Raw genomic sequence first — 13,336 nt, 5'->3', positions numbered from 1 at the left:
TCAATGATTTCTTTTATTTGGTCACAGAAACTTTAAGGCAGGGGTATATTTTCTCACATGCTGACTTGAAAATGCAGTGGGTACATCAGAGCTTGTACACTTTTCACCTTCAGCTCCTCTGAACTTCTTCAGGCTGCACCAACAATGGGGTACAGAGCCTGGATAAAGACCAGCTGTTGCATCTCTCAAACTGCTCCTCAGTCAGAGACAACACATGTTTTTGTGATACAATTGCCTCATTATAATGGCAGGAAAATAACACAAGCATGTAATGCTTTAAATCACATATCACTTCTATGTGAGGTGGAGAGAAAACACAGCCAAAAGTACCCCCTACACTTTTTTCACAGTTTAATTTATTATTGCTGTTGTGTCAGTCCAGATGAGTGAGTAGGCGAGTCAGTGTGTGAGATAATCTTTTAGGGTGAAAACTCCAATCTTGGTTTTTAAATAAAACCAAGTACCCAGATCCACCGTGGGTGGTTTACTCTGTTGCACCTGTGACACCCTCCCACGTGGTACCTGCAACACAGCTGCCACACACATCAAGTGTACCCTATGAGATAAGATGTTAGTGTCCCATTTCACAGATGAAGACACTGGTGCTCTCAGCAGCATCTGTGACAGACCCCACACACAAAGCATCCGACATCACTGGTCCCATTTCAAACCTCTGACTGTACACGCTCCTTCAAGATCACAGAGCAAACTTGTGGAAGCAAAGGCGCATTAAGGGAGGTTTAGACTGGATGTCAGGAAGCCCTTCCTGCCTGACAGGGTGGTCAAACACTGCAGTAGGCTTCCTAGAGAGGCGGCCAATGCCCCAAGCCTGTCAGTGTTTGAGGCGTGCAGTGCCCTTAATAATGTGCTTTAACTTTTGCTCAGCCTTGAAGTGGTCAGGCAGTTGGATCAGGTGATTGTTGTAGGTCCCTTCTACTCTTATTGTTATTATAATCATTATCAACCACAACGGGAGCAGCATGTCGCCTTATGTAAAGTGTGTCTAGGATTCCCTGGTGACAGGCACTGTATCTACTACGTGTAACAGCACAAGCTATCCCACGTGGGCCTCTCACTCAGCTTGTGCTCCCAAGTATTCCTGTCACGTTTCTCAAAAGGCTTTCTGCATAGCACAACTGTAACAGCAGTTATTTCGCCTTTCAACACCACTAAATAAACACTAATCAAGAACAAAACAAGCAAGCCACAGCTTGATACCTGAGCTCAAATCAAATTACAATCTTCTGGTTCTCCCTGTTTCCTGCTATCTCTTAATTTCTTCCAGTATGTTTTTTTATGCACCTGCTCAGTGATATCCCAAGGCTGAGACTGCCCTGTAATCCTCAGCCTGTTATAGTCAAAGCAGAAATTCCCTTGAAACCCCTTGATATGAAGGGCTTTATATCAAGTCCATGTCTTTTAAGTGTAACATAGAAAAGAAGCTTGTAACACCAGAGACATTAACAGTCAGTTGTGTCTAAGGGAAAGAAATGTTTCCACACCCCCTTGAAATCAATGCACTTTCCTTGAAATATAATTAAGCTGTGTGCACAGAGAGAGACGTCAAAGATTGCTTATTAACCTGATATGGTGTGTCAGTGAGAACCACCGCCCCTGTCAGACCTACCATCCTTTTCTCAGCATTGAGGTGGGGCCACTTCAGATACCTGAAGTTAAATTACCCAGGGCTCTACTCTCTGAGTAGTTTTTTTGTAATTCAGGCAGTATCATCCTGTGATGCAATTTATCAGCAATACAGGAACATATGATAAGCAACAGTTCATGAGACTTTAAGTCTGTGAAGCAGTGAATCCATGGCAATGGATGGCAAAGACAGCATATTGTAAAGCCATCAGTCCTTGTGGAAGGCAAGGACTGAGTTGAAGCTCCAGCTCTGCAGAAGAGTGTGTAAGGAGTGGTCCTTAGGTAAGGATCTCCACTTTCAGTTTAAAAGACTCCATTTCCCTAATACTCTGACTGTTATGCCCTCAACAAACACTAGAGAACAAACAGGAAGAGTAAACTTTCAAACAAAAGAACAAGACTGTGTTTAAGTTGAGGCTGACAACACTGCAGCTAGCCATGGAAGTATTATAAGAAAAGTCTGCATATGCCAATGTCAGCCTCAGGCAATGAAATTGTATTTCAGACCAAAATTTAAGGATGTGACACTTGGGGCCTATAACTAATCAATATCAGGCTGTTTTGAACTTTAAACGCTCCATTTGATGGCAACTGATGACACAATGACACTTTTCAGTTTTCCTTGTGTCATTTTAGACTACTTTAACCAATATTAACTAAAGGCACAATTCCTATCATTCAGTTGCTTGCAGAGCAGACTTGCATGACCAAAAGGGACCCTGACCACCTGTTTTGCATGTTTTAATTTCACAGAATTGCAGCCTGAAGAAGCTGAGACCTGAAGAAGCTACTGACCATCAGTAAGCACTACCCTAAAAGATATTTTCCTTCAGGGATAAGAGTATTCCACTTACTACGCTACAAAGACAGTGAGAAGATTTTCAGCCAGATTCAAAGAGGTATTGAAGGACCTGGTATTTATTCCTGTTGATCTCAGGTGCCTGGTACCTTTGTCTTCATACAGAGATGTACCAGCTAAAAACTCCCTTGCCAGTTAACACCCGCTGTTAACATTCCAGGAGCTCAAGAATTTTTCCTGTTACAATGTAGCTTTTTCCTTTCACATGCCTGAATTACCAGGATTCACACTTGGCCCAAAATCCTCAAGTGGACATACATGATCCAGTTATATGGGGACCCTTTCTAAGGACACCATTGCACCTGTCTATATGGCAAAACAAGTTTGAGAGGACAGGTCAAAGCTGTGCCACAAAAATCCTGCTGACAGGGACTAACAGTTAAGAAAACCCAAATCAAAACAGAAATCCAGTATCTTGTCATTATTACAAATGATCTGGGATTTGTCCCGCCAGAACACGTTATTTTGAGCCAGGATGAATGAGCACTGCTTTTGCTTGGTTTCATGGGCATTATGCATATGATGGCAATCTTGAAACTGTTAGCCAATTTTGTCAAAATAAATCTAAAGACACTAGCTGAGATCATAGCCCTTCTGTACTTGTACAAATGTGTGCCTGGCAGAACAAAGACAGGAGTTGTGCCCTGGAGATGCAGGGATGTAAAAACAAAGCACTCTGTGACCAGACCAACTCAGGAAAACAGATCTCCTAGAGAGCTGTGTTCCTTGGTTGATTAAAAGTATACACTGAACTGTATCAAGACTTTCTGTTTCCACGTTCAAAATGCAATGTATCGTATCAGCGTTATTTGTATTCTTTGAAGTTTTAAGGGAGATGCCAGTTCAGGGGCACTTACCCAGAAGATCCTTCTCCCTTGCTCTTTACAGCTTCATTTGCACCAAATATATTATTGCCAAATGGAGGCTGTCACATACAAATGTATCACCCAGTCACTGAGCTAAAAACTTGGGAAAACTAGCAAGTGTCTGATTTTAGACTTGCTTTTCCCTGTTGGCCCATTTCTACAAAATTTGCAGGAGCTTAATTACCTTGGAGCTGTTCTCCTCACGTCATACTTAGCTGAAACTGGGAAACGGCAAAAAAATATTACAAAAGAGACACATACCAAGACTCATGCGTATACACATATTAAGGGATGGCAAAAAACCTTGTTTCCAACAGAATTCTGCCAGTTATCTTTCTGAAGCTGCGATGCAGGTGTGGAGCATCCCCTCAGGCAGTGGAATTGCTCTCCAAAGTCATGTGGATGCAGGTACAGCCACATTCTGAGGCCAAGCATCCACAAGCGTATACAACAGTTTTTAGGATCATTTGTAAGCCACGGGTAAGTGGAGGAGCACAAAAAATGGCTTACTCCCAAAGAAAAGCTAGACAATCTTTTCAATGAGGTTAGTGCACAAAGGCCACACAGAGGACATATGTGCCAGGAACAGACTTGGAAGTATGGTACAAGTCTTAGCCAAGATGAGAGGGAAAGGAGGAGCAGTGAAATATGGCTGAAGGGAAGAACTGGAACTATCAGAAGGAATACAACAAGAGAGGCAAGCACCACAGTACTGCACCCTGAATGGTAGCTAATTCTGGCTTCCTTGGGAATTTGAAAGGACTCTGGATCTTATGATTCACAAACAACATGAAAACAGCACTGGGTGTAGGGGAAAGCTGCTTTTACGGAGGGACCATCGGCATTGTCAGACTCCACTTCCTGACAGCTAGTTTGTATGGAACAATGTTACTGTGACTCACCAAAACATGTTTGTTTCTTGTGGAACAAAAAGACTCCCCGGGACTGATTGCAATAAGTTACATTTCCTTGAGATCCAACTGGCTCACACATTTGGCAGCCACAGAGACTGTGCCAAGCTTATGTGCATTTCAACAACCGCAGATTTGAGACACTTTCAGGAAAAGAAGGAAAACATTTGAAGGCAACCAATCAGCTTTTAAAGTTTTGTGGCATTTTTAAAATTCTTTCCCCAGAAAACAAGCACTGTGTACAAAGATTTTCAAATTACATGCACCATGCCAAGGGCTGAAAAGTAACATCCAAAACTAGCAGCAGGGAAGTGGTAAGAGTAGCATAGTGATTTTATTTTTCATTAATGGTTCAAGACAGCCAGGCTTAGATTTGAGGCAAAGAAGACAGGCATCCTTGCTCTGATGAACTTGCAAAATAAAGCAGTGTCTTGCAACCATAATTTTCACAATTAGTCATCATATACATGCATAATTGCTGCAGATTTCAGTCTGTTAGCCTATTTGAGTAGATCTATTTCTACAAATTAAATTTTCCTGGACAAAGATCTAAACCCACTCAAGGCCAAAACAATAAGGATTTGGAAATATAAGAGAGGGCAGAAAAGAGTGTATGAGAAACCAGTCTTACCATACATTGGGGTGTGGGGGAACTTTACATACAGAAGTTGCACAGAATCTAAGTTGCTCTTATAATAGAAAAACATGAAACTTTCTATCAGTTTAGGAAGAAAATGTGAGACAAGGTCAGATCCCCTAAAGGGGAATCAGAGCCAAGCTAGGATATATCTAATAGGTTTGAAGGGGAGAGAAGTGGGAAGGGAGAAGAGGAACAAGGACCTTGCAAACCGCAGTAGAGTCCTGGCAGTAGGGACCTACAGATGAAGAAATGTGACAGTAACGCTGAGCAACCGGCTTTGGCAAGAGCCTGACATCTATCAAAGAAAGAAAAGTTGCAGAATGCAGATGAATGCTGAACCAGGCTGGCACTCGTTCGCAGATGCGATTTTCTGAGAGAAGCTAAATAAAAGGCTTACCCCGTTTAGCGTGTATTACTTCGGGAGATACGCTGCGGTTACTGCAGCTGCGATATTACGCGTATTAGGAGTAGACAGGGAGCTCTCGTAGTACCCAGGGAGCTGTCCTGGTAAGGACAAGCCCTGCCGGCGCTCCCGCTCTGCGGCCCCGGCGGTGCCGCTACCCCCGTTACACGGGCGGCCGGCCCGGGGGCCGAGCGGCACCGGGCTGTCCCGGCGGAGTTTTGCCCCGGCGCGCCGAGCAACAGGAGGCGGGTCTGGAGCCGGGCGGGCTGACAGCGAGCCCCGCCGAGCCCGACCGCCCTGAGCGCGCCGCGCTCCCGCCCGCCGGGACGGACGGGACGGTGCAGTCCCAGGCGCCGCCGCCTCGCCGCCGGTCCTTCCCGCAGCCCCCCAGCACCGGCAACAGGCCCCGAGCAGCGCCGCAGGCCCCGTCCCACTCACCGCCGCGGCACCGCCGCCGCCGCTTCCCCCGCGGGCAGCCCCAGGGCCGCGCTGTCTCTCCCCCGCCGCGCTGCGGCCGCTCGGGCGCTCGCTCAGCCTCGCTGGGGCGGCCCGGCAGCGGCACCGGCCCCGCCGCTCCGGGGGCTGCGCGGAGGGCCCGCCCTCACCGCCGCGGCCCGGCCCGGCGGGCGGTGTTATGTAACCCGGGCCGGCCCGCCCTGCGAGCGCCGCCGGCCGCGGAGCCCCCGCCGAGGGCAGCGGGGCTGGGCTGTGCTTGCGCGGCGGCAGCGGCGGGCGGGCGGCCGTGGCCGCGGGCACCAGGTGAGCACCCGCACTCTGCTATTTTTAGCCGAATAAAATGCAGCGGAAGAGGAGAAGCTGAGTTTCTCACAGTATCGTGTTCTGGGGAACTCGGAGCTCTGGGAGTCACCCAACATCAGGCGACCGGCGACAAGCCCCGGGCGATCCTTGCACGTGCCGGGAGCTCCGGCGATCCGTGCCAACACGTGGGAAAGTCTCTTGATGTTTCTTTTGAATGGCCACCAAAGCCGGCAGGCAGCCTGTATCTCAGCAGTTACACGTGCATGAAAACCCCAGCTCATCACTGGCACTGCCAACAGGCATTCATTTGGACGCATGAAGTGATATTTTGGGGAGAAAAATCAACGAAAACTTAGGAAACAAAACCTGTTTCCACTGTAGTACTGATTCAGGCACAAAGTCTATTGCATGTGCTCAATTATGGAAAAAATCAGAAGCAAAAGGAGCAGCAGTGGAGGTGCGTTGCCAACCACAGCATCGGTTCTGTAGCCCATCAAGAGAAGCCAGTCATCAACATCTTGTGCTCCATCTGCAGCATCAGAAAGTTGTAACATATGAGAGCCTGGATGCTGAGCCACAGGGAGGGAAGGAGGAAAGAATGAACAGCTTCTTCATATTTGAACAATTATACAATGTAAACAAACTGAATGAGCATGTGAAAAGCTTGTATTTCATAAAGCACCAAACCATCCTCTTTGGCAGGGGTTATATTGCTGCCTTCTGCTGCCGGGAAGTTGGGCGGTTCATCTGCCCAAAGAGCAGAAAAACGGGTTATTTGCGATAAAAATCTCTGATTACACGTAACAGTTCTGTGGCCAAGAGCCTCGAGATACATAGTTAAGAAGTGAAGAAAGGGTGAGCTCCCCCACCCTGCGAGAGGCAGGGGACGACAGCTCTCTAATGCTGGATGGGTTGGCTAACTCACACCAACCGTGTTCTCCGGCTGCAGCAGCCGCGGGAGCCTTCACGGATTCACTTCTGCCCACAGCCAGCAGGGTGATCTGCCATCCATGTGCCAACACACTCTTAACTGGAATAGCTCTGTATTTATACTGCTCCCAAAGCATCAGGAATCCCTATCCCGCACCAGCAGTGGAAAAGGTCACAGGAAATTTTGTCAGAACTTCATGGTAAGGAGTGCACTTTTACAGATGTTTCTGACATTGAAGCTTCGACTGCCCACAGTACTGTAGTGGTACAATTTGGGGCGACTATGACCTTAAATTGTCACTGAGAGGGCAACTGACTGCTGGAATCTCTTTGTGTTTCTGGACAAGCCTTTCATCTAACTTGGGAAATAATTTTTTCACTAGCTTGGCTTTGACAGATTATTTACTTGGAGGAAGTTCATAAAGACTGTAAAATTGAATCTGTGCCTATTCAGCTGCTCTTGCTCATGGTAATTCAGAGCTGATTATCTCTCAATGACCTTTGGAACAGTGTGAGGAAATGGATACAACCCAAAAGGGTTTCAATCCAAAGGAATGTGTCTAGAATAGGTAGATGACAGAGAGTATAAAATCTTGCTTGTGAATTTGCCTTGGGAAAACGGGCTCAGTTATCATGGTGGGTAGACGAACTACTGACAGCTATTAACTCCTTAGGAAACCACCCCCAGGAAGTTACTGTGCATACCTAGACCTTTTAAACTCCTTGCATTCAGAAAGCTTGCTGGTGGGGTTCAATGCTTCACTGTATCTAAAAATTGCTTGAATTAAGCTCCTTTTCTGCATTTCCCCATGTGGAGGCTTTCATTGCTCTGATTTTACTCCCTCAAACAGCTTGTACATGCTGAGTTAGAAAAATCCCTACAAACAGGCAAACAGCAGGCATTAAGTAAATGAGCATTCATTGCATTACCCAAACAATACAAAGCTGCCCACAAACCACACCTAAACGACAAAGGAGAGGTTAGAATGACTGCAAGCAGTGTGGAAGGGTGGAGGGGCTTCTGAAAAGGAAAGAACAGGAGCCCTAGCTCTCTTTCTTTGGAAGAAAGGAATATATTTTTAGAAGCGGCTGGCCCAACCTCTAAACCAAACCACAAGTATTTAGTCAGTGAATATATAGCATTTTCAGCCATTTCCTGTGATGAGCAGAATGCCCAAGAGACTGGGCGGAAAGCACCAAATACTGCAAAAGTAACAATGGTGTTGGCATGGTTTACTGCACAGGAGGGCCTGCATGACGTCTGTAGGGTATCAGAGAACCACTTAAAATGCTGCAGGGTAGCTGCTCTCTCTTGTTAGTGCAACACACCCATTTATTCATGCTCATAACCAATAACAAACAAGTATTACAAGATAGTAAGATGCTTTCCTTTATGTTTGCCTGGGTACAGCAGTACAAAATTGTTATTCAAATAATGAGTCATATGGCAGTCAGGGTGGGAGGGACAGCATTTGTTGGCAGAGGAACATTTCTGTGCAGCATACCAGTGACATGTCTTCAGCATGAGAGGTTTCAATATTGGAGCTTCTCGGCATTTTTTGTGTGTTGTTTTAATAGCTACTAGACATTGCACATTTCATGACAGCAAGCTTTTGTGGGTGGTGGTCGGAGTTGCTACAGAAGAACTCTCTCCTCAGATAGTGAGGAATCAAGAACTATAAACTCTTAAATGCTGATGCTGAAGCAGCATGTTTTCAGGAGCACTAGGCCAAGGACCACACTGGCAAACCAGGCTAACTTCCAGTCTTTTATTCACCCAGAGACCACATGGATTTAACCCAGCATTTCACAGTCTCCCTGCTGCATATGTTGGACTCTACCTTTTGTCTAATTTGGCTCCACACCTGAGCACAGACTGAGTACCTCCACAGGGGAGTGAGACTTTGTGCTACTGGATCAGTTCTGACACCCTGTCACTTTAAGAATACAGCCAATTTTTTTGTTGCATTAAATTTGGCAGAAAAATAACTCCCCTTGTATCCCAACTGGCCTCAGATATCAGAGGGGCTGGGGAAAGCTGGGCTTATTCTGAGTGATAGCCAATTCAACACTAAGGAACAGAAATGCAGGGCAAATGGGATGCTGTATTGAATTATATTCAGTAAGAACTACCACATTTTCAAATTCACAGATAGTGTGATACACTCTAAGTCTGGTCATATCCAATGAACTCTCAAGGCTGGCCTAGAAGTCCAGTCCTGTTCAATTACTCTCACAGCGAGGTGCAACACACTGTAGTTTAATGAGCAACACACAGGAAGGATCATATTGGAAGAGAAGGCTCCAGGGAGAACTTATAGCACCTTCCAGTACCTAAATGCGGCCTCTTCGATGTACTTTGACAAACTGAAGGAAGCAGCAGCAAAATGGAAGGCTGTAGGTTTAGGAGTAGGCAGTGGTAACTTTTGTAACTAACAGCAATGCCCCCACCAGCACTCAGCAAATGAGCCAGGGGAAGACAAAGCTCCATGAAAATCAGGATTTGAAACCAAATCTCCTGCGTCCAATTCCAATGGATTAAGGTTTTCTTCCTTACTACTCTCCACAAATATTTTTGGGGTTTTTTTTGGGTTTTTTTTGTTTTTTTTTTAAATTAAGAAAATATTCTCTGAAGTCCTCTGAATACAGAGCAAAGACAAATGTTGATATATGACATTCCATAATTAAAATTATTCCTTGCTTCCCTTCCACTAGTTTTGCTATAGTGATTTCCCTGAGACTCAGTAGTCTGGAGTTACTCTTTCACCTTTATTAGTCTCCCTTTTCCTAGACATGACAGGTTTGTAGAACAATTTGTTTACATCTAGTCTTTTAAGGGATGGGAAACACATGCTGCACCAAACAACTGTTGTATGCCAGTGTTTAAAAGACTGTCGATCTAGGAAGTCTTTAGTTTTACTTTCCTCCTTCCATGGCACACAGACCTTAAATCATTCACCACAGTAGTCAAGCGTGAAACTACAACAGAGCACAGATCTACTTACTCTGATTGTCTCAAACTAAAGTACAGTGACAGAAAGCAGCTGTGAGGCTGTGCTTTTGTCTCCTCCTGTCTCCCAGGGCTAGCAAGGATGGAAAATTAGTATGTGAACAAAGAGCAAAAGGGCTACTGATAGGAAAGGGAGTCCAAGGATGATTCAGAGTGATCTGAGTGCCACTGTGACAAGGAAAGTGATTGTTCTGAAACTCAGAGCTTTTCCCAGGATGAAAATGCATTTGTTTGTCTGTTTAAAATGAAGTCAAGCTGATTATAAAGCAGGCCTTTATACAAGCCCACGAACTGCTACAATTAAATGACACACAACTTTCAGGTCCAAGTTCTTTATCCTGCAAGCTGCTGGCTATGTCAAGGAGGCTGGGGAGCAATCTCAGCTGCCACGGATATTAGCAAGGGAAGAAGGCTACTATGAACTTAAGAGGAAAAGCTGAGAGTACTGCAGGATTGAAACTTCAATCACTGAATTGCAAGAAATTAACTTGAAGGGAAGCATTAGAAAGCATGCAATTATTTTAAAGGAAATTTAAGAAAGATGCATACGCTTGCATTTGTGGAGAAGCTGCCTGTTCTGCGAAAGAACTGCTTGCCCTCTAAAGTGCATAGTTAATAACCATCTCCAAAAAAACCTGTTTGTGTGATGCAGTTATGAGCAATAAAACCACTGCATGTGCACAGTGAGACTAATGAAAATCACTGTATCTATATGGAGCATTTGGAAGTACTCTTTGAAAACTCAGATTTTCAAAACATACACATTTTCATACTTCAAAAATAGAGAGTAAAAACATTTCAGAATATCAAAAAAACCCCAAACCTCCCTCATCTGTATATTATTATTTCCAGTTTTACAAGTTTTTCTTTTTAATTAACTGCAGCAATCTAAAATATCAAGTTTCTGGGCTCCCCTTTAAGAATTTGCATTTTTACCTCCCACAAGAGATACTTTGACTCTGTTCTTGATCTTTGAGTCCACACATCAGGAATACAAGTATGCCCAACACACCCACTCCTCCTCTCCCATTTTAAGTTTCTGCTACGTGTTTGGGTCTAATTTTCTTCACATCACATAAAAACTCCTCTGCAGACCAAGTGATCAAATTGATCCTACTGTACTCATGGACACTTTTAACATACACAGTTTACCTGTGACATCAGTGTCTGTGGTCAGCAGGCAGGGATGTAAACCACAGCAAGTTCAAAGCACCTGCTGATTTCACAAACTCAGTTTAAGACATCTAACTTTCCAGAATCATTTTTGCAGTACTTTGTATTTTCCAATTTCACATACTCCTTGCTTCATTGGTTCTAATTACAACTGCAAGGGCCAGCCAAGAGCTTTTCCTAGTCTGCCTTCTAACTACATTAAGATGAACACTCAGAGAGAAACGCCAGCAGTGAGCATTGTTGAGGACTGTACTTTAATTTTCCAGGTTTCCTTCCACAGTAGAGACTAAAAATGCATCTAAGGAAGGCATATAAAAGGCTTGCTGCTCTCGTCCTGCAAGCAGTTTCCTTTTGAACCTCAGGGCTCACCAAAATTAATGCCTGTGCATTGAACATGTAGGGCATCTGGGGAAAAAAAAAAAATCTCATGTCATAATGAAAACTTTGATTTGACCTGCAATGCACACAATTTTGAAAGCTGTTCAGCCTAAAACTAACATTTCTTGAGTGTCCTGTGTTGCAACTCTAAGAACATTCATTAAACAACTTAGATCCACACTTGTTCCTTAGAAGTCAATCAACACAAAACTTCACAACTCGAGTTCACATTGATCCTTGCACAAACCACCTCAGATCAGAATGTGACTCCGGTAACTTGTGCAGGGCGTGAATGTAAGATCACAAGCTTGTTGCCCTTCACCACACTGTGATCACCAAGGTGACATACAAGGCCGAGACATGCTCCCACTAAACTCTCCCCTAAAAGCTTTAAGGACTTGTTTCTATGCTCTTAGGAAAGCCTGTTTTGCATGTGCCACTAAACCTTAGCCCTTTCATTCCTATTCCCTCCATTTTCTTCATGGTACATTATTTTTTTTTACCCCAAACACTTGTACTCCCAGTTTTTTCTCTAGTGGTTTCTGCTATCTGTGCAATCAGACCTACTTGCTACAGCCTTATCCACACTCCTGGTCAGCCTGACTCCTGCTCCTGTCTCCATACTCTGTCTCAAGTGTCCCATCTAAGATTACACATCTGGTCTGAAAAGCCCCTGCTCTGAAGGGACAGAAACAATGACTGGAGTAGGCTGGGAAAGAAGACACTGCCCCATCCACCTGTAGGAGTAACCACTGCAGCTGTCTACGAAATACAGTTCCCTTCTACCTGAGTCCCAGCCTCCCACACCTTTGCACATTCTCCCCCGACTTTTGCTACTGGAAACAGGATTTAGCCCAGCCCACACAAAATCAGAAAAACAGGGACAATATCACATACACTTGGGGGAAAAAAAACCAAACCAAACAAAAAACCCCTAACAAAACAAATATACCCCCCCAAAATAAAAACAAACAACCCCCCCCCAAAACCCCTAGATACTTTCAGCTCAATTTTGTTTGTATATATACAAATAATTTTGCAGAAGCTCATACTGCAGCCAAACATGGGCAGATTTCCATACACAATTCCTGTCAAAGATCAGTTCTCAGTAAAGTTTCAAGCCCTCAAATTCCACACCACAGCTGTCTTCTGAGAGGCAATACACTTTACATCTGCCTCATCCAAATTCCAGTTCTCTTTATCAGAGCATAAACCATTGCCTACCTCCTGTGGGAAATTTTAGTCAAAACAACTCCAGTGGGCATAAAAACTGGAAAGTTTCAGTATACACAAAAAGATTTAAGCAAGGGAGATGAGGATCATTTTATTTTGCACAACACTTTGTACACCAGAGGAACATTTTTTTACAAGTATCATGGGTTGCAAAGACTACTTTCAGTTTAGCTACTCACTTTTCTTCATCCCTCCTTTCAAATATCCCCTCTGCACTTCCACAAGCATGCAGTACATAGCTAAGAATTACCCTCAACATTTTTACAGTAATGAAAGCTTATTTATATCAAATCTAATGTAAAACCACATTGAGAACAGTTGCACCAAAGACCTGGGTTTCGATTAAAAGTTTCTAGGCTCCCTGAATGACTTTTAGATTTGTCAAGTAAAGGGTAAGCAACAGCAATTCATGTGATTTAGGGTCACAACATTGGCTAGAGTATAGTGCCTTTCCAAAGGAACATTGCAGGAACTTAAAAATATGCTAAAATGTATACACACATTCCTAGAAAAAAAGAAAGACTAAAGGG

General features: G+C 44.3%; 1 protein-coding gene across 4 annotated transcripts in view; it reads right to left on the bottom strand.

Moving 5' to 3' along the window:
- The window catches only part of SYNE3 (spectrin repeat containing nuclear envelope family member 3), a 65,560-nt gene extending 59,713 nt beyond the window's left edge, over positions 1–5,847 (bottom strand). The window contains exon 1 of one of the 4 annotated variants that reach the window (XM_048306341.1): positions 5,762–5,847. Coding sequence is in view for 2 of the 4 variants with exons in the window: in XM_048306342.1 (XP_048162299.1) it covers positions 4,272–4,362 (91 nt within the window). In the remaining 2 variants the exon portion in view is untranslated. Of the gene's footprint in view, positions 1–4,271; positions 4,682–5,317; positions 5,488–5,761 lie in introns of those variants that run through there. The other 3 variants (XM_048306340.1, XM_048306342.1, XM_048306338.1) reach the window with 3 other exon arrangements.
- Between the last annotated feature and the right edge of the window lie 7,489 nt (positions 5,848–13,336).

The sequence above is a fragment of the Corvus hawaiiensis genome, chromosome 6 (genome assembly GCF_020740725.1).
Source record: "Corvus hawaiiensis isolate bCorHaw1 chromosome 6, bCorHaw1.pri.cur, whole genome shotgun sequence".
Classification (NCBI taxonomy): domain Eukaryota; kingdom Metazoa; phylum Chordata; class Aves; order Passeriformes; family Corvidae; genus Corvus; species Corvus hawaiiensis.
Note: the sequence above shows the minus strand (reverse complement) of the source record. Positions and strands in the feature narration are given on the sequence as shown.